This window comes from Rhinatrema bivittatum, chromosome 9, assembly GCF_901001135.1.
Source record: "Rhinatrema bivittatum chromosome 9, aRhiBiv1.1, whole genome shotgun sequence".
Lineage (NCBI taxonomy): Eukaryota > Metazoa > Chordata > Amphibia > Gymnophiona > Rhinatrematidae > Rhinatrema > Rhinatrema bivittatum.
The window spans coordinates 120,395,436-120,417,432 of NC_042623.1; the positions used below are offsets into that span (position 1 = coordinate 120,395,436).

Genomic DNA, 21,997 nt, shown 5'->3' on the forward strand with positions numbered 1-21,997 from the left:
TCCCAGTATCCTATTTCCAATAGTGGCAGGATCCCAGATAGTAGATTTCAGGCTGCTTATACCCAGAGATAAGCAGTGGCTTTCCCCAAGTCTGCCTGGTTAATAAGAATGACATGAGGGGGTGGCCCCTTTATAGAAAAATCAGTTTATTGAGGCATGAGCTTTCGAGGACAGAGTCCACTTCATCAGATGCATGAAGTGAAGTACAGTGGTGGGTAAAATATATGGGGAAGGGGGGGAGGTACAGAACAAAGAGAAGGCATTGAATTCAGACAGTGCTGCTTGATGTGCTTTGCTTATGGAACTGGCCGTATAGGCAGTCCTGCATTTTCTCTAATGTCTGCATATCAGTATCCTGAACTGTAAAAGTCTAGGCCCAGCCTTGCTTGTCGCCTGAATACAATTCTCCTCCCCCCCCACACCATCGAAGCAGAGTGCAGTGTTGCAGTTGCAACCTCTATCATATCTCCTCTCAACCATCTCTTCTCCAAGCTGAAGAGCCTTAACCTCTTTAGCCTTTCCTCTTAGGGGAATTGTTCCATGCCCGTTATCATTTTGTAGCTTTTTGAGTTCCATTAGAAAAAGCTGATGCTGCCTCTTCATTGTGTGGCAGCACGGCACAATTTTCATTGGTACATAAAGAATCGTGCCTTTGTGTCCTGCTTTTTGCATGCCCTTTCTAACTTTTTTTTTTTTTTTCACTCAGGTTCTAACTACAGCAGTTATGACCGATTTGCCAGTTATCGCCAATATCCTTTCAAAATTGTTTGAAAGTTCACAGTAAGTGATGCTTCTTCGGTTGAAACTTTGATCACTGCCCAATTATTTGGACGTTAATGGAGGATTTTATCTTTTCAGATATCTTGATGATGTTTCACTACACCATTTAATAAATGCACTCTGCTCCTTGTCTCTTGAAGCCATGGATATGGCCTATGGAAATAATAAGGTAAAGAACACCTTTATAACTTGCATTGAATATATAGGCCTAAAGATTTTCAGGGATTACTTTTGGACGAGGCTATGAGCTACCAGCAGTAGAAGGAAATCTGTGCTACTGGCAACTTGGCGCGCCATTTGGACTCCAACCAGTTGAAAAATATAATCCCCCAAAAATCTTCAGCCCTATAGATATGGGTTCTACAATATGAATTAACCCATTTTCTTGCATATGACTACAAGTAATGCATTTCCCTTACAGGCTTTCCAGAATTAGAAACATTAGGGGCCATTTTCTTTTTAAAAGAATAGAATGCCATAACTGTCTGGCCAAAATTTGGCTGCTAAATTAAGATGATTTTCAATGAATATAGCTGGCTAGATTTTCAACTGAAAATCAACCTTAATCTAGCTAGCTAAAAATTAACCAGTTAGATTTAGAATGTTTAGTAAAAGGCATCTAAACTTAAAAGCATTGTCCTGAAAATCAGCACTAGCTGGCCAAGTCCTTTCCCACCCAGCCCAGTTACATTTTAAGTATGGGGCCATCTCATCCATACACTCCTGTCCACCCACCTCGTGATCCTCCTTCACATCCACTGAACTTATGTCTTCAGGTGTCATATACCTAGATATAGATATAAACTATTTTTGTGTTTATATATCAATATCTAAATCTGTATATTGATAGATTTAGATACAGATATTTTCTTCTGTTTAACTTTCCAACTCAATTGGAACTTATATACTACTGGCTTTAAACACTATGAGTTTTCATTCACAATTACCCAGGATTTTCCCTTTTTTTTATTCCCACTTCTTGTTTCATTTATAATCCATTCACTGCAGCATCAGTCCTAGTGGGGATGGTGGCAGGGGGAGTATAATAATCCATAGTTCCCTTCGGATTTTGGTTTCCTTATATTATGTTCCAAAAACTCCCTCAGCTCAACATTAGATATTGACTCAGGAAGCCCCACAAACCGCAAATTATTGCATCCAGACCGATTTTCAAGGTCCTCCAGTTTACCTTCCATGGCCACAAATTTCTCCCTGACCTTATTCCAGTTTCACTGCTGTCCTGGGTGCCTTTTTCAAGGTTGGAGACATGCTGCTCCATCTCAGTTAAACATTTGGCAATGGAGTCTAAAACCCTCAACAGAGTATCAAATTTCTCAAAACTTTCAGCGAATTTGGAATCCAGCTTTACATCAATTGCCTTTTCAATGGTACCCATCTCCACCTCAGTCAGCGCATTAGAACTGGCTGCATATGTCACTGCCTCCATGCTGCCATCAGCCATCTTGGAATCCACCAGTTTAGCTCTCTCTTTTCCTGTTCTTTGTTTTGCGAGTCTGCTCATCATGTCCCTGAGAAACATCACAGATCTACTTAGCACAAGTCTCCTGAAGATAATATGCAGTACTCGATCGTCTGCTTATACAGATTGAAGAAGTGTGGAGTGGATGGTTGGGGGGGGGGGGCCCAGAGGGAGCCCCAGAGGGAGCCAAGCTATAACACATTTGGCTTCCTTTTCAGCATCATGTGATCTCAGCCCCTGTATCTTTACTGCCAGATTCACTGCTCAGGATATATAAGAGTAATGTCTGCTGGATTCAAGAAGGTAAATGGTTACCATTAGTCATTAAGAATGCACTTTCCAAAAAAAAACAAACCAGAAGTGGAGGGCTTTTCTTCTATTGTCCATCTCTTTTCTCTGGAGGAGCTTTCCTGGAGACACAACTGGTCAGAGGGCTATAATCTCCTAGACTAACTGTAGACTAGGGCATATCTGAGATTCCAGCCCTGTTGGTCCAAGAAAGGAGATAAATACGGAGCCACAGGTTCCAGTTCCTCTAGGACAGTGCAACAAGATCTTATGGATTCTGTCTCTGGAACTGGAGGTAGGCGGCTGTTTGTCTCTGTATTATCCAAACTGACTTTTTCTTACAATGGCAACAATAGACCCTGGAGATATTAAACCTTGATTACATTCTAGAATTCACCTCCGTTTTCGATTCTTATCTCCTTGTCGCGCAGTCAAGGAAAGAGATGCTGTACTGAGACTTCTTAATTTCATGGCTGTAATTCTGGTACTGAAGGACCAGGAAGGTCTAGGGTGCTACTCTATTTACTTTGTGTTCCCTGGAAAGGAAGCATCCTTTTGCCCTATCCTGAGCTGGAAGTGGGTCAAGACTTCTTGAAGATGGCTTACTTCAGGATAGACACATTAAGATTGATAAGTCTTGGCAGTTCAGAAAGGAAAATTTCTGACCTTTTTGAATCTCACAGAAGCTTATCTTCACATTCCAGTTTAGCATCAACATGAGAATCTTTTCGGAGATGTTTGGTAGTTGCAGTGCTGCATAAGGAAGGGGGATTTTTTGTACGCCCTTCTATGGCCAATTGACTGCTAAGAGCGAAGTGCGTACAGTTTCTCAGTGAGTGATCCAGTTTTTCCTGGACTTGGGATGGATTGTCAATTTTCCAAAAGAAATATTCAGCAGTTTCAGATGCTGTATTACCTGGGAGCTCGATTTGATAAGAATATAAATTGGATACATTTAACGGAACATTGAATCAGAAGTTGTGTGGTCAAATCCCAGGTATTGGGAAAGACCAGGAACTTGGTGATGTGGTTCCTGTCTTCAGACTTTCAGCTTCATGGTGGCAGCCTTGAATATAGTTCCATGGGTGAGCACGCATATACATCCACTTCAGGAACCTGGCCTTCAGGTGGTTCAGGGGGAAACATATGAAAAAGAACATACATTAGATTTACTGTTTGCTTCAGACAAAGCGAGACAGGTAGGAGAGTTGATGTTTGAGAGGGTAGAAAGATTGACCTGGACAAACCATTACTTGGTAAATAGTAGCTTTAATTAGTCAGGTAAATATAAGCCTATTCGGGGGTGGGGGGGTAAATTAAGGTGTAATGGTTCGGGGTTCAAGAAGGTAGATTTGGATAACTTTGTAGAGATGGTTCAGAATTTGGTAGAAGATTATCACTGGGAAGAGGATGAAGTTAGTTCTGATGTTTGGATATCCTTCTGGAATTCTCTTTTGGAAAGAGGAATGGAGTTTGCACAACTGAGTAAACAGGAAAAAGTAGATACTACTCTTAGGAGTAGTAAAAGAGGAAATGCCCCATGATTTACTTTGCAGCTGGTAGGCATGAAGAGTAAACTACGTTGTTTAGAAAGAAGATGGCTGAAAACTGGGGCTGCCACTAATAAAAATGTTGGAGATCAGTAGCTAATGAGTATTATAGAATGGTGACTGAGGAAAAATGAGTTTTATCCTGAATCCTTCGTGAATGCAAATTTCTATTCCAAAGTTATATTTAAGATGGTAAGCTCTATTTTAGGAAAGGACAATAAACATATTCTGGTTTATGAGGATGCCCAATTGTGACTATTTGTGCTCTTTCTTTGAGGACAAAATTGCTAACCTTAAAGTTTTAATCCTGAAGGGAATGGATGTGCGCTTTTATAGTGTAGATTAAGGTAAATCACAATCTGTAGAACTGACTGATAAGAATCTATGGATACACCCTCATTCTGTGGTTTTGGAAGTTAATTTGGATGTTCCATTAGAAGAGAAGGAAGTTAGTTCCTTTGATGTTCTGACAGAGGTGGAGGAATTTAGTTCTTTTGATAATGTCTCTTTGTTGAAACTTAGATCTGTGGTTAAAAGGGGTAAAGAGATCTAATGCTGTTTTGATCCTTGTCCTATTTATCTTATTGATTTTCTAACAGATTAAGTTTTAAAGGGTTTAGGAAGAGTGAGTAATACCTTTTTGATTGAGGGATCAGTCCCAAATCTACTGAAAAGATGCGTAGTGACTGCCATTCTGGAGAACACTCAGTTAAATCCCAGGATAGGTTTGAACTACAGACCGGTAGCTAATCTCCCCTTTACTGCTTAAATAATGGAAAGGGTTATGACCACACAGATTCCAAATGTTTTTGAATGAATGGAGAAACTTGACCGGCAGGTTTTTGGAAGGGTTGTAGTACTGAGACAATCATGGTGGATCTTATTGATTTAGTCTTACCTCAGTTGGATAAGGGAAATGGGGTTCTTTTAATTTTTCTAGACCTCTCTAGTGCATTTCATCTGGTGGAACATGATATCTTTATCTCAAGATGTCAAGCATTAGGGATTGTAGGTGCAGTTTTGAACTGGATTACTAATTTTTTAGAGAGTAGATTCAAACAGAGTTTTCCCAGGGTCATTAATCTACTTTATATGCTGTAAAATATGGAGTACCTCAGAGTTCTTCATTATCCCCATTCTTATTTAAAATTTACTTGTTTCCTCTTGGTAAAATTATATGATCTTTTGTTTTTACCATCTTTATCTTTGCTGATGTGCAAATTGCTGTACCTTTTAGAAAGAGTGCATCTCATACTTTCTGTTCTCACGGATTGCATGGATGTGGTGAGTAAATAGTTGGGGGAAAGTCGTTTTGTTTTGTTTTTTTTCAACACTAGATTTTGCAAGTGGGTACCGGTGCACATAAACTAGCAACTGTACCCGTTCTATGCCCGGGCGGCGAGCCTTTTTATTGGCACATTTGCTCTTGTTTTGAGCCAAATTTCCCTAGAAATTCACTGTAAGAGTATCCCTTCCACATACAGACACCCTCATTCAGGCTCCCTCACTCTCTGGCACACACGCACATCCCCTCATATAGGCTCCCTCTCTGAAACCCACAGAGGGCGTCTGGAACCGACGGACACAACACATTGTGCCCAGGGGCCATGGAAGGACTTGAACAAGTTAATGTAAATTGGTTATTTACTCTCTCAGATAATGGAAGGACCAGGGGGCACTCCATGAAGCTAGCAAGTAGCTCATTTAAAACAAATCAAAGAAAATTCTTTTTCACTCAGTGCATAGTTAAACTCTGGAATTCATTGCCAGAGGCTGTAGTTTCAGTAGTTAGTGTTACTGGGTTTAAAAAAGGTTTGGATAAGTTCCTAGAGGTTAAATCCATAAACTGCTATTATGGTAACTAATAAGCAATAGTAACTTGTGAACTGTCTAATGTTTGGGTACTTGCCAGATACTTGTGACATGGATTGGCCACTGTTGGAAACAGGATACTGGGCTTGATGGACCCTTGGTCTGACCCAGTATGGCATTTCTTATGTTCTTATGTTATGTTATGGTTTGAAATGTTTGCAGGAAGGTCTTTCTACGTGTTTGGCTCTTAATATATTGAAGGTACAAATAGTGTCTCTCTTGCTATAGGGCTCGTATTTGCGGTAGGCTGCTATCTTCTAATCCAGATGTCTCTCAGCTCTTGAGGGGCATTAGGCATTTTAGACCTCCGCTCCAGATTCTGGTTCCACCTTGGGACTTAAACTTAGTTTAATTATTCCTGTGGGTCCGCAGTTTGCTCCTCTTAAGGCTATGGCTTCAGATTGCTCACATTGGTCATGGTCTTCTGTGATCGCTCTTGTTTGGACCAGAGGGTCTCTGAGTCGCAAGCGCTATCTTGTAGGGAACCTTTCTTATTGATTTCATAGGAAATTGTTTGGATTTGTCATTTCAGATTTTCACCTGAATCAGTCTCTTTGCCTTTCTTTTATCGAGCAGGAGGATTCTGAACACTATGCGCTCCTTCATCCCTTGGATGTGAGGAAACGTCTTTTAAGATATCTCAGGGGCTCCTAGTGCCTCAAGTGCTCTGATTATCTCCTTGTGCTGTATGGTGCAATGCAGAAGGGTGTGGTAGTCTTTAGGGCTATGGTGGCACACTGGATTAAGTAGGTAATTTCAGCAATTTGTGAATTCTGGCACTCCATTACTGAAGCAAGTATGGGATCATTCCACAAGAGCACAGGCGGCTTCTTGGAGTTATGATTAGTCTCTCCTTTGGAGATCTGTGAAGCGGCAATTGGCGTCTTCCATGCCTACCTTTTCTAAGCTTTACCATCTGGAGGTCACCAAGCGAAGGGAGTTGCGAGGGGCTGGGGCAGCATTCCGCCCTATGAGGGAGTAGCTTGGGTACATTCCATTGGTCTGGTATGATCTAACTGGATAAAGAGGAAGGTTAAATTATTTCTTACCTGATAATTTTCTTTCTTTTTATACAGTCAGACCAGGTCAAGGCCCTCCCTATGCTGCTCGTATCTTGAAGAGTTTCACTGTGCCTTGCAAGGAAATTTTTTTGCAGGCAGGTAAGTGGAATTGGGGACAAAATGAATTTATATGCTTCCCTGCAGGTGAGTTATTTCTTCTTCCTTGTTCTTTGGGAAGTCCAATGACAGAAAAGTCACTTGAAATGATGATATAGTTGATAGTTGTTGGTATTAAACTTGTCCACAGTTAGCTCTTTACGGGAATAATGGCAGGCTGGTGTCAGCATGGATTTATATAAGGAGTGAAATCAGTGAGTCTGTTGATCTGTCTCCATCTGCTGGTTGGCATAAGCGCTAGACATCATATGTGTCTAGTGCTTATGCTTGTCATGCTCTCTTCCAACCCAAAGGATTTCAGTCTTTAACTCCGACCTTCTCAATCTGCCTAATTGCAGCTGGAGATGGAGTTGCTCTTTCTTCAGTAGGTGATCAAAATTGTACCTTTCCATGGATTCTATTTCCATTACTTTTTAATCACCAAGAAGTCAGGGGGACTGAAGCCTATACTGGACTTGCTAAGCATGAATAAATTCCTGATTTTGGAGAAATTCAAGTTAATCTTGCTTCAGATGATTCTCGAGATTCTCCCTTTCAACTGAGGGATTGTTGTGTGCATTGGATTTGAAAAACACTTATGCATACATTCCCATTTAACTCGCCCATTGGAAATTCCTCAGGTTTGTGGTGAAGAATGTGCACTATCAATACAAGGTGTTCCCCTTTGGAATCTCGGTGACCCCAAAAGTTTTCACTAAATGCCTTGTGGTAATGGTGACACAGCTTCACCAGCATATTCCTTTACCTAGATGATTGGTTGGTGATGGGGTCCATCTTTGTCAGGAGTTAGAGTCCCTCAAAATCCATATGGCTCCTCCAATCCCTGGCTTCCTAGTCAGCTTTGCCAAGACGCATCTACTTTTGGCTCAAAAAATTCAGTTCATAGGAGCTTGGATAGATTTGCTTCAGGAGACAGTATTTCACACTGACGAAAGGGCCATATTGCTTATGGGCCTTGGAAAAGCCTTTTTTAAACAAGACCAAGTGCAGAAAGTTCTACTGCATCTCGATCACTTGGCAACTGCTGTGTATGAGGTATCTGTGACCTGTCTACATATGGGGCAATCTGTAGGACCTCTGAAACTAATGGGATCAGCTCTATCAATTTTTATCCCACCAAATCTCAGTGACTCCGGGATGAGAGCATTCCTTCAGTAGTGGATGAACCTGGAAGTTCCAAAGTAGGTCCAGAAAGGTCCTTTGGAACAAGGCAAGACCAATCCTTATTTTCACCAGCTTGGCCATGGCGAGTGTGGTTTCTGTATCTTGTCCGTCTATCAGTTCAGTCTCTGATTCCATTGGGGATAACTCCGATTATCATCACACAGGAAGATGGCAGGATCTGCCATCCCAACCTTCTATCTCTGGCCCTCATGGCAAGGATATTGAACGGGTAGTAATTCCTTCTGAAGGAGGTGGAGGATGTGGTGATTTTGGCTAGAAAGCCCTACAGTAGAAGATCCTTCAGTTTCAAGTGGAAGACGTTCTTAACTTAGTATGGGACCAAGCATCTGGATTCCCCCTCTGTGGTCTGAGGGACTTGTTCAGTATCTATGCTTCTTCTCATTTTTAGTCCTTAACATCTCTTAAGTCGAGGTTCATTTCAGCACTATTATAGTGTATCATCAGCAGGTGGAAGGGGCTATGATCTCTTTCCACCCTTTGTTATCCAAGTTCACAAAGGGCTGTGGCATTCCATGTCTAGTCAGTAAACCCTCCAGTTCCTTGGGATCTCAATGTAGTCCTAGCTCAACTCATGAAACTTCCTTTTGAACTGCTCGAGTTGGTGGATAAGAAGCAGTGTATGTTAGACCCTTCTTAAAAGCCTGGAACTAGGCATTTAGCCTGGTCCACCTTAAACCACAGAGAAAAAGAGAGTTATGCTCTGAGGGCATTCTCCTTAAAAAGGGATAAGAAGCTAAGCCCAGGGAGAACACAGGGGCTCCAAGGAAGAGAACATAAGAACATAAGAAATTGCCATGCTGGGTCAGACCAAGGGTCCATCAAGCCCAGCATCCTGTTTCCAACAGAGGCCAAACCAGGGCACAAGAACATGGCAATTACCCAAACACTAAGAAGATCCCATGCTACTGATGCAATTAATAGCAGTGGCTATTCCCTAAGTAAACTTGATTAATAGCTGTTAATGGACTTCTCCTCCAAGAACTTATCCAAACCTTTTTTGAATCCAGCTACACTAACTGCACTAACCACATCCACTGGCAACAAATTCCAGAGTTTTATTGTGCGTTGAGTGAAAAAGAATTTTCTCCAATTAGAAGAAGCCTAGGGAAGGCAAATACTGCTATCCTTTGCTTGAGAACTGCTAAGGTAAGCAAAACTGCTTTTGTTAGATTTTTTTTTCCTGTGATTAATAAAAAAGCTTATGAGAAAACAACCAGAGTCCAGCTTGAGTCCATCCTCTGGCCAGCCACTGACTTCTCACAGTACGACAGCAGACTTGAGGTTTCTAACCTGAAAGGTGTTGTGTCTTGTGGCTTTCACCTTTGGCATGAAGAGTAAGTGAGCTGCAGGCTCTGATTTAATATTCACCATTCCTTCAGTTTTTCATAATAGGTTTATTCTACAAACCCACCCCAAGTTCTTTCTGAAAGTGGTAACTGGTTTGCACTTTAATCAAGCTAATGTATTACCTGCATTCTTTCCAATACCACATGTACACAAAGGAGAACAGAGTTCTTCACTCCTTGGATGGTTAGAGTATCCTTGCATATTACCTAAAGGGGATTTGACCTCACCATCAAGCTTCTCAACTGTTTAGGTTCTTTGATTCCAACAGATTGGGAAGGGCAGTTACCAAACAAACTTTGTCCAGTTGGTTTCCAGACTGTATGGTGCACTGCTACATGCTTGCTGGCTTACAGATTACAGACTCTGTGAAGGCTTATCAAGTGAGAGCCATGGCCACTTCTATTGAAGACATTTGCAAAGCTTCTATTTGGTCATCTGTGCAAAAGCTTCACAATCTACTGTTGTGCTGGACAGCATGTACTGAGGAGACAATAACTTTGGGCAAGCAGTTCTGCGTGGCCTGTTCATCCAATACTCCTCTCTGTCCTTGAGGGTTGGGTTGTCTTTCAGTATTTTTCTGCAATGGAAACCCTCAGCTGGAGACTCCTCAATCTTTATGGCTAATTCATGCCACCTTGTTGATGTAGAAAGCAAGTTTGCTTATCTATAAACAGGATTCTTCATAGCCAGCAGGATAAATTAGCCATACTTAATACCCTCCTTCCTCTCTGGAGAGTCGACTGCCTTAGTACAGCTTAAGCTCTCTAAGAGACTGAGGGTCTCATCAGGCAGCATGTGCACGAGAGAACTTGCATGCATGTTCAGTAATGACTTTACTGAGCCTGAGAGATCTGTGTCGGCACTGTCAGATAACATCACACATTATGGCTAATTCTGCTGTCTATGGAGAACCTTGTTTACAGATAAGCTAACTTGCTTACTTGCTTTTTCCTGCTCTGCATATTATTGAAAGAACACTTGATAAAAGAAGCTTATGTAATGAATAAAACCCAAGAAACCAGACTGTTGCTGTGCAAAATACATATTCAAATGTATTATAATCACATTCATTTTATGTATTTAACTGCAATATCTGAAAACTTTTTAAGTGTATTGAATTGTAAATGTGGATAAATAATAGAATTGACTTTTAATAAAAGAATCACTCTATTTGATTGCACGTAAATAAAACATTTTGTATCCCATTTAAATTCATTCATTTTTTTGTTTAATTTCCATTTTCCTTAGGAACCATCTCTTTTTGCTGTTGCAAAATTGCTAGAAACAGGACTTGTCAACATGCACAGGATTGAAATTCTGTGGAGACCTCTGACTGGTCATCTCCTAGAGGTGAGTGATTTCTTTCCTCAATATCAGAGAGAGCATTTGTAATCATATTTATTTATTTATAGTGAAATCACGCTGAGACATTGATCATATTGCATAATCTTTAATGTCTTTGCTTAGTGAAATCAAGATCCTATAAAATAGGTTGCAAAATGACTTGGTCCATCTAGTTGAACCATTCAGACAAAGGGAAAATCTGCTGTGCAAATCCAACTAATCTAATGTCAAGTTAAGGGAACACTGCAGCATAGTCACTCCAGAAGCATATGTATTATATATTCTCCATAGATGCACAGGATCATATCAGTCACATAAGTGAGTGATGTCAAACGATGGTGCTGACTGAGAGGTGATTTTCTAGATCTCAGAAAAACCTAGAAGTCTATACTGAGCATGCACAGATGTCTCCTTAGTGTTTTTTTTAATTCTGTTGAAGTGAAAGGAGATGTTACTGTCTCAGCCTGCCACTTGTTTTTTTTTCTCAGCTTTTTTTTTATATATATATTTTTCTTCTATTCACATTTGAGTCTGCTAAAAAAAAAAAATGTTGTTTTGATTGTTTCTCTTTTCCTCTTTTTGCCCATGGGTGAAGAGGGGTCTTAAAAAAAATTCTTTTTTTGTTCTATTCCTCATGCACCCAAAAGTGAATTCCTCTTCAACTCCTTCAAAATATTAGAAAAGATGCTCCAAATGTAATTTCAAAATGGCAAGTGTAGAATTTCATGGTTGCTGCCTCTGTTACAATGGACCTCTGATGATATTTCCAGCTGTTCAGCATGTGGTCATATGTCTTCTTAGGCCTTGGCTTATCGTTACATAAAAAGTACAACTTCTGCATGAGTCAGTGGTGGTAGAGTCAATCCTCAAGAAAGCACAAAGATCCAAAATGTATTCCAGTACACCTCCAGACAAAGATGCTAGACAATTGGACAGTATCACCAAGTAGCTTTTCCAGTTTGCTCTACTTTCATCAAGAATAGCTGCTTACCAATTTCACATACAACAGTATGGAGTGAATTTTCAAAGGAGTTACTCACATAAAAGTAGCATATATCGTAGCGATTTTCAAAAGCCTATTAGCACACATAAAGTCATTTGAAAATTCTTCCCTATGGAGTGAATTTTCAAAAACATGTAAAGGTAGCAATTTTCAAAAGCCTATTTATGCGCATAAATTCCATATACATGTGTAAAACCCAGTTTCATGTACGTAAATTATTTTGAATATTACCTCCGTTATGTACAATACCTTTCAAAAATTGAGAGATCCTTCCTCGCACCTCCCATGGATTGTTAAGATCTCCTAACTGCACATTAATGAAGCTGAAGAATGTGCAAAGCATCTGATACCTTCTTCTTCTGATGATTTTGACACTTCTGCAAGAACATCAATATAGGAACTAAAAGACTAACCTGATTGAAGGCTTCAGGTCTTTGTGAAGACATCTATGAGAAATATGCTAATGCTCCTGTATGGGGGATAACCAATTCACATAAATCATAGTAGGTTCTTGCTTCATGGTGCCAGGTAGTCACTACCAAAATTATTTTCTCAGGGCCTTGTCTCCAAATATGTGTTTTTTTGTCCATACTTCAACAGGATTGAACCTCATTCGTAAGCAGTGATATGGGAATGATTGTAGTCTCTCAATTTTATTGCTAATGCCCTTCTTAATGCTTGCATTGTACCAAAGAGAGCCACCTCCTGGAGTTCATAAAGTATATTATCCCAGGACAAGCAGGATGCTAGTCCTCACATATGGGTGACGTCACTGACGGAGCCCTATTGCGGGAAAACTTTCTGTCAAAGTTTCTAGAAACATTTGACTGGCCCTGTGAGGCCACTGAGCATGCCCAGCATGCCATGATATTCTCTGCCACAGTGGTCTCTCTTCAGTCTTCATTTTTTCGCACTGCTGTAAGCATCGCGGAGCAAGGAGCCTTGTGAGTTTTCCTCACATTATTAACTGACTGAAAAAGTCAATTATGTCCAAAGAAATTTTCTCCCATAAGGGATCTCTCTCAGATTTCCACCGGCCGGTGAGTTATCACAGTCTCGTTTTTACTTTTAGTAAAAACTTTTCTCATTTTTCTCTTCCCATTTTTCATCGACGGCTGTCGATAGAAAATGGCTTCAGGATTTAAAAAATGTCCGGTTTGTAATAGGACAATGTCCATAACAGATCCACACCTTGAGTGTGTTCTCTGTTTGGGAGATAAACACGATGTTTCATCCTGCCCTCAATGTGCAGAGATGACTCCCAAAGGAAGAAAACTTAGACAGGAGAAGATGGAACATCTAGTTCACCTTCAGCTTCTTCCTTCTCCTTCAACATCAACAAAATCGTCTCCGGTAGAGGTGTCAAAGCGAATTTTGTTGAAAAAACGTCGACTGGAGGGATTGGGAGATCACCCATTGACATCAACGGCATCGACAAGGTCGGTAGTCGAACATCGACCAAAACATCGCCATCGACACGCACCAACTCCAGCAATGCCCCTCTCTCCAGAGGAACCGACTGCTAAACAGCCAAACCCTCAGGAAACTCCGCTACCTTTGCCGCCAGGGCCTATACCCACATCGATCGAACCTCCACAGGGATCTGCGGACGTAATATCGACGCCTACACTGCCACCGCGTTCAGCTGCTCTGACTACACCAGCTGTTTCTCAGGAATTGTCAGATTTTATTAGACAAGCGGTGCTACAGGCCCTAAAAGGAGAGACACCTACTCCGGCGACTTCGCCGATGCTGGTGCCGACACCGATGCTGGTACCTTTGCCGATGCCGGTGATTCCACCGGTGACCCTGTCTATGCCGGTACCGATACCGATGCCAATGGTTCCATCGATGCCAATACCTACGCCGATTCCAGCTAAGGTGACGCAACCGCCGAAGGCGCCAATGCCATCCTCAATTCCGGCACCGTCACCATCGATGCCAATCTCACCTGGGGACCCAGGACATTCAGAATTGGCACTTTACCAACTTTTAATGAAGAAATTTGATGAGGTGGTAGGTGCTCTTCCTTCCAAACCCTAGAAAGAACACCCTGAGGAGTCACCCATTGATGATCCGCTACCAGGACCTTCAGGGATTCCTCGACCGCCTAAAACTTCCACAATTTCTCCGCCTGAGCAAGAGCCATATGATACTTGGAGTGATACACACTCAGATACCTCATCTGAAGCTTTCATGTCGGATCCTTCCCCACCGGATCCAAGGAAGAAATCTCCACCGGAAGATTTCTCATTCACAACCTTTAACAAGGAAATGGCTGACACCATACCGTTCACCTTAGTCACAGAGCATGATGTACGACAGCAAACATTGAAGGTTCTGCAATTTGTAGACCCTCCAAAGCAAGTGGTAGGTATACCAGTCCATGATGTCCTGCTGGAATTACAACATCGGATTTGGGAACATCCATGCTCAGTGCCAGCTATTAACAGAAGAATGGACAGTACATATTTGATGCAGGCTGCTCCTGGCTACCAAAAATCACAGCTTCCTCACCAGTCAGTAGTGGTAGAGTCTGTGCAAAAGAAATCCAAGAGGATTAGACCACATTCCTAAAATCCCCCAGGTAAAGATCACAGATTTTTAGATTCCCTGGGACGGAAAGTCTACCAAGGGGCCATGTTAAATTCTAGGATATCTTCGTATCAATTATACATGACCCAGTACCAACAAAATTTGTGGAAGCAAATGCAGGACTTTATTCCATCACTTCCATCACAATATCAGGAAGCAGCCCACAAAGGGCTAGAGGCAGGCAGGCAAACATGAGGTCCGTGCAGCCTATGATGGTTTCGAGACAGCTTCCAGAATGGCTGCATCGGGTATAAGTGCCAGACTTTGGGCATGGCTTAAAGCCTCGGACCTCAGGCCTGAAGTCCAGAACAAGTTAGTAGACCTCCCATATCTTGGAGATAATCTCTTCGGGTCCAAAGTACAAGATGCAGTTGCTCAATTAAAAGAGCATACAGAGACCCTGAGACAGCTTTCATCAATCCCGCAGGATCCACCTAAGCAGCCAACTCATAGGCCTCAAAGAGAGGATTCCAGAAGACCCTTCTATAGACAGAGGCAATATTACCCCCCTACGTCTAGGAGCAGGTCTTCTAGGCCACAACAAAGACCTCAGCCCAGACAACCTAGGGCGACTAGGCCTCAACCTCCGCCACAGACGGGACTGGCTGCTGGCTTTTGAGGCCATACCCAGAGAACACAGCCATCTCTCCAATCCTCATCCACAGCTTCCGGTAGGAGGTCGAGTATCCTCCTTTTACAACCATTGGGTTCAAATAACAACAGACCAATGGGTGCTTGCAATAATATCTCGAGGATACCAACTCAATTTCCTCTCAATTCCAACAGATTCTCCTCCGAGACCCCTTTCTCAGCGAAAATCACATAATCCAATTGCAAGTAGAATTATCCACCCTTCTGAGAGCCAGGGCTGTAGAGCCGGTGCCCCGGACTCAGCAGGGCGGAGGATTCTATTCCCATTATTTCCTCATTCCAAAGAAAACCGGAGGCCTACATCCCATCCTAGATCTCAGAAATCTCAACACATTTCTGAAAAAAGAAAAATTCAGGATGGTGTCTCTAGGCACCATGCTTCCACTTCTTCAAGCAGGAGATTGGCTTTGTTCTCTGGATCTTCAAGACGCTTACGCTCACATTCCAATATTCCCTCCTCATCGCAAGTATCTGTGCTTCATGGTGGGTCATCAACATTTCCAGTACAGAGTACTACCATTCAGACTTGCCTCTGCTCCCAGAGTATTCACCAAATGTCTGGCAGTAATAGCAGCACACTTACACAAGGAAAGTAAGAACATAAGAACATAAGAAAATGCCATACTGGGTCAGACCAAGGGTCCATCAAGCCCAGCATCCTGTTTCCAACAGTGGCCAATCCAGGCCATAAGAACCTGGCAAGTACCCAAAAACTAAGTCTATTCCATGTAACCATTGCTAATGGCAGTGGCTATTCTCTAAGTGAACTTAATAGCAGGTAATGGACTTCTCCTCCAAGAACTTATCCAATCCTTTTTTAAACACAGCTATACTAACTGCACTAACCACATTCTCTGGCAACAAATTCCAGAGTTTAATTGTGCATTGAGTAAAAAAGAACTTTCTCCGATTAGTTTTAAATGTGCCCCATGCTAACTTAATGGAGTGCCCCCTAGTCTTTCTACTATCCGAAACAGTAAATAACCGATTCACATCTACCCGTTCTAGACCTCTCATGATTTTAAACACCTCTATCATATCCCCCCTCAGTCGTCTCTTCTCCAAGCTGAAAAGTCCTAACCTCTTTAGTCTTTCCTCATAGGGGAGTTGTTCCATTTTGGTAGCCCTTCTCTGTACCTTCTCCATCGCAATTATATCTTTTTTGAGATGCGGCGACCAGAATTGTACACAGTATTCAAGGTGCGGTCTCACCATGGAACGATACAGAGGCATTATGACATTTTCCGTTTTATTCACCATTCCTTTTCTAATAATTCCCAACATTCTGTTTGCTTTTTTGACTGCCGCAACACACTGCACCGACGATTTCAATGTGTTATCCACTATGACACCTAGATCTCTTTCTTGGGTTGTAGCACCTAATATGGAACCTAACATTGTGTAACTATAACATGAGTTATTTTTCCCTATGTGCATCACCTTGCACTTATCCACATTAAATTTCATCTGCCATTTTGATGCCCAATTTTCCAGTCTCACAAGGTCTTCCTGCAATTTATCACAATCTGCTTGTGATTTAACTACTCTGAACAATTTTGTGTCATCTGCAAATTTGATTATCTCACTCGTCGTATTTCTTTCCAGATCATTTATAAATATATTGAACAGTAAGGGTCCCAATACAGATCCCTGAGGCACTCCACTGTCCATTCCCTTCCACTGAGAAAATTGCCCATTTAATCCTACTCTCTGTTTCCTGTCTTTTAGCCAGTGTCCATGTCTTTCCCTATTTAGACGACTGGCTCATCAGAAGTCAATCTCAACAAGGAGCTCTGGCTTCTCTCAGTCGAACAATTACTATACTTCACTCCATGGGCTTTCTCATCAATTATCAAAAGTCCCATCTCACTCCGTCTCACCTGCTTCAATTCATAGGAGCAGAATTGAACACCATCCTCTCAAAGGCCTTTCTACCCGGGGATCGGGCGGAGACACTTTCCCTTTTGGCAAACTCCATTTACTCAACGAAACAAGCAACAGTTCATCAGTTTCTAACCTTACTAGGCCACATGGCCTCCACAGTTCATGTCACTCCTATGGCATGGCTCGCCATTAAGATCACAATGGATCCAAGCCATTCAACCACCGTATTCTCCAATTCAAGTAACCCACCAGCTACGTTCATCCCTACTTTGGTGGGCAAATAAGGACAATTTGCACAAAGGCCTACCCTTCCAACAACCAGTCCCACAGATAACGTTAACTACAGATGCATCCACCTTGGGTTGGGGAGCTCACATACACAATCTCCAGACCCAAGGTACTTGGACAAAACTCGAAGCAACATTTCAAATCAATTTCCTGGAACTTTGAGCTATACCTTATGCTCTGCATGCGTTCAAGGACCGCCTTTCACACAAGACTTTTCTGATCCAAACGGACAGTACAGTAGCCATGTAGTACATCAACAAACAGGGAGGTACGGGCTCGTATCTCTTTTGTCAAGAAGCTGCACAGATTTGGGACTGGGCCCTAACACACTCAATGTTTCTCCGGGCCACTTATCTGGCAGGCATTCACAATGTAGTGGCGGATCGACTCAGCCGTCAGTTCCAACCGCACGAGTGGTCCCTGGATCCCTCAGTAGGGACCAGGATATTTCAGCATTGGGGACAACCAGCAATAGACCTCTTTGCATCACACCAGAATCACAAAGTGGACAAATTCTGTTCTCTACACAAACAGAAAAACCAGCCAGCCAAGGACGCCTTTGCTCGCCCTTGGAACTCAGGCCTTCTATACCCATATCCTCCAATACTGCTCATAACCAAAACTCTAGTGAAGCTACAACAGGACAAGGGGTCCATGATACTCATAGCCCCATATTGGCCTCGACAAGTATGGTTTCCCACACTTCTAGACCTCTCGATCAGGGATCCCATTCGCCTGGGTGCAGCTCCCAATCTCATAATTCAGGATCAGGGTCGGTTGCGCCATCCCAACCTTCAATCCCTATCCCTGACAGCATGGATGTTGAAAGCTTGATTTTGCAACCACTCGGTCTTTCAACCAATGTATCTCAAGTGCTTATAGCTTCACGTAAACCTTCCACATGAAAGAACTATTCTTCGAAATGGAAAAGATTTAATTTGTGGTGCAGACAGAAGGGTATTGACCCTTTCTCCTGCCCCACAACTTCTTTATTAGACTACTTATGTCATCTTTCAGACTCTGGTCTCCAGACTTCATCTGTAAGAGTACATTTAAGTGCAATCTCAGCATACCATAACAAGCTGGGAGATGCACCAATATCCTTACAACCTCTTGTCAGCAGGTTTATGAGAGGTTTAACTCAACTTAAACCACCAGTTCGGCCACCAGTCACTGAATGGGACCTGAATCTGGTCTTAACAAGACTCATGCGTTCTCCTTTTGAACCCATGAATTCCTGTGATCTTAAATTTCTCACATGGAAGACTATGTTCCTCATAGCCATTATATTGGCTAGAAGGGTTAGTGAGTTACAAGCACTTGTCACATACTCACCCTATACAAAATTCCTACATGACAGAGTGGTTCTCCGTACACATCCAAAATTCCTTCCCAAAGTAGTTACGGAATTCCACTTGAACCAATCCATAGTTTTACCCACATTCTTTCCAAGACCTCATTCTCATCAAGGAGTGTAAACGTGCGCTAGCATTTTACTTAAACCACACTGCAGTCCACAGGAAATCCAATCAACTCTTTGTATCTTATGATCCAAATAAACTGGGTAAAGCAGTGGGTAAACATACTCTATCCAACTGGTTAGCAGATTGCATACAGTTTTGCTATGAAAAAGCGGGCCTTCCTCTCCAAGGGCGAGTAAAGGCACATTCAGTAAGAGCAATGTCAACCTCAGTAGCACACTATCGTTCAGTGCTAATCCTTGACATATGTAAAGCAGCAACATGGAGTTCTCTTCACACCTTTGCAGCTCATTACTGTTTGGACAAACAGGGACGACAAGATTCAGCCTATGGACAATCTGTCTTAAAGAACTTGTTTCCAGTTTAATCCCAACTCCTTCTACATCCAATCTGCTGTGATCTTCGGCTGCCTCATTTTCAACAACAATGCTTCAGTGTTGCTTCACTACAAAATAATTCAGCCTATAGCTTGCTATTCACCCATATGTGAGGACTAGCATTCTGCTTGTCCTGGGATAAAGCAAAATTGCTTACCTTGTAATAGGTGTATCCCAGGACAGCAGGATGATGTCCTCACGAAACCCACCAGCCACCCCGTGGAGTTGGGTCTCCCATGTTTTTTATTTTATTTTTGCTAACGCTTATTGCTACATACAAGACTGAAGAGAGACCCCTGTGGAAGAGAATATCATGGCATGCTGGGCATGCTCAGTGGCCTCACAGGGCCAGTGAAATGTTTCTAGAAACTTTGACAGAAAGTTTTCCCGCAATAGGGCTCCATCAGTGACGTCACCCATATGTAAGGACTACATCCTGCTGTCCTGGGATAACACCTATTACAAGGTAAGCAATTTTGCTATATTTTATATTTATTTCATTTATTTCATTTCTATACCTCCTTATCAGACTATCAAGGTGATTTATACATATTACATATTCAATTAAAAATGCACAAAGCACACAGTATCAGTTGCTCTTTTAGAGTGATGTTATATCAATTCTGACATTTTAATTTCAGACACTTCCATAAACACGTTTCAGTTTTCCTGTTAAATGCATGTTACCCATCCTCGATATGTGCAGCTTTTGCGCTTAACCTGATGATATGAAGGCTTTTACTCCTGGGGGAGTTCTGCGCAAAAAAATTTTTAAATTCTGCACACAAAAACTTAAAATTCTGCAAACTTTATATTGTTCAAAATAATACAATTTACATGACAGTCTTTAAGTAATTACATATTAATGCAGAAAAAAGTTATTACTTAAAGATGCAGAATTTTAAATATTTTGAGCAGAATTTCCCTAGAAATTCACTGTAAAAGTGTCCTACTTGCTCTCTCTTCTCTCCTGGCCACTTTGCCCTCTCAGGTCCCAACTCCTCCACCTGCTAGTATCTCTCCCCTCCACCGCTAGGCTCAACCCCTTCCACTCTATTGCAAGTCCCAGAGTTTACCCCGTTCTCAGTACTGCCCCTCACCACAGGCTCCCTCTGTTGCTCCCTCTCTCACACACATGCTCCCTCTCTCTAATACATATACACACAACCTCATACAGGCTCCCTCACTCTCTCGCACACACACACACATCCCCTCATACAGGGCCCTCTGTTTGCAAACACACCCAAACAAGCTTCCTTTCTCTCTCACACATACATCCTCACACAGGCTACCTATGTCTCTCTCGCACGCACCCCTTCACACAGGCTCTGTCTCACACATACACAATCCCTTCACACAAGCTAGCACCCTCACATACACATGATCCCTTTTTCATCCACACGAGCTCCCAATCTCTCACACACATACACACTCCTTCACAATCTCATCATTTAGGCTCCCTCTCTCTGAAACCCACACTCAAGCATTCTCTCCCGCTTTCTCACCACCCATACTCTCTCTCACATCCTCCTGCTCTCTCTCACCATCCCCTCCCCTCTTCACATCCCCTCCCCTCCCTTCTCTTTCATACTCCCTCCCCTTTGTTACACCCCTCTCCTTCTCCTCTCTCTCACACACACACACATTCTCTCTCACCGGGGCTGATGGCTCTAATATCCCAATAATTAATGGTCTTTACAGAAGAAGATAACTTCTTATTAAATATAGCTAAGTATAAAAGAATGCTAATGAAGGCGATAAATGGTTACCGTGGAAGAGAGAGCTAACTTTATAAAGATAAGCATATTTTTAAACGCTTTCAGTTGAGAGATATCATCAATGGATGGCAAATAAGATATATTAAAAGAAATTGCATTTAAATAAAAAACAATAAAAGAAAAAAATAAAAACAGTATTCTTACCAATAAGGCTATTACCAACACAGGGTGGAGCCTCATAAGAGATACCGGACATTGGTGTACATAAAGAAAAATACAGTGTCCTCTGTTTGTTACATTTAAACACAGCCTGTTAGATTTGGTTATCTGGCTAAAGTTAACTGGATAACTTTAAGCAGATATAATTCAGCAGGACATTTATCCCATGGAATGTATGGGACAAGATATCCGGCTAACTTTAGCTGACTAACTTCTCCACTGAATGGCCTATTGAATATTGGCCTCAAAGTTTAGTACCTAAAGTTATTACCCTAAAGTTGTTACCCCTATCTATGATTTATATCACCTGAAGGTTAGCTGCATTAGAAGTCTGGCCAAATTGAAGTCTTTAGCAGGTCATGTTGCTGTGCTGCCAGGATCCTCTGTGATGTCTTGTGCTCCCAGCTCTTCCTGTTCTCCATTGTGATCTTCTTGGTTTAGACTTCTGTGCTGATGGTTTTGCATTTAGTCATTGTAGGCAGAGTTTAGCTTATCATCGGTATGTGCTTCATGAGTGACTGGTAACTGGTGCTAGGCCTCTTTCATTGGTTAGCCAGTTCATAGAAATTTGATTAATTGGCCTTCTAGTTATCCCATTATATATGAATGAGCCTTTTGACAATAGGAAGGACACACCGCAGTGTCTGTAAGATATCACTGGGCTCAAGTTTATTTGAAATCAGATTAGATGGGAAGATATCCATGACAGACCTAAATTGTACCTATCAACATAACAAACCCACTCCTCTATTTAATT

General features: G+C 41.9%; 1 protein-coding gene across 3 annotated transcripts in view; it reads left to right on the forward strand.

Annotated features, from left to right (window-relative positions):
• MON2 (MON2 homolog, regulator of endosome-to-Golgi trafficking) overlaps positions 1-21,997 on the forward strand; it is a 409,599-nt gene that overhangs the window by 167,744 nt on the left and 219,858 nt on the right. For all 3 annotated transcript variants that reach the window (XM_029615039.1, XM_029615038.1, XM_029615037.1), the window contains exons 18-20: positions 707-780; positions 859-949; positions 10,929-11,030. In XM_029615039.1, the coding sequence (XP_029470899.1) occupies positions 707-780; positions 859-949; positions 10,929-11,030 (267 nt within the window). The remainder of the gene's footprint in view (positions 1-706; positions 781-858; positions 950-10,928; positions 11,031-21,997) is intronic.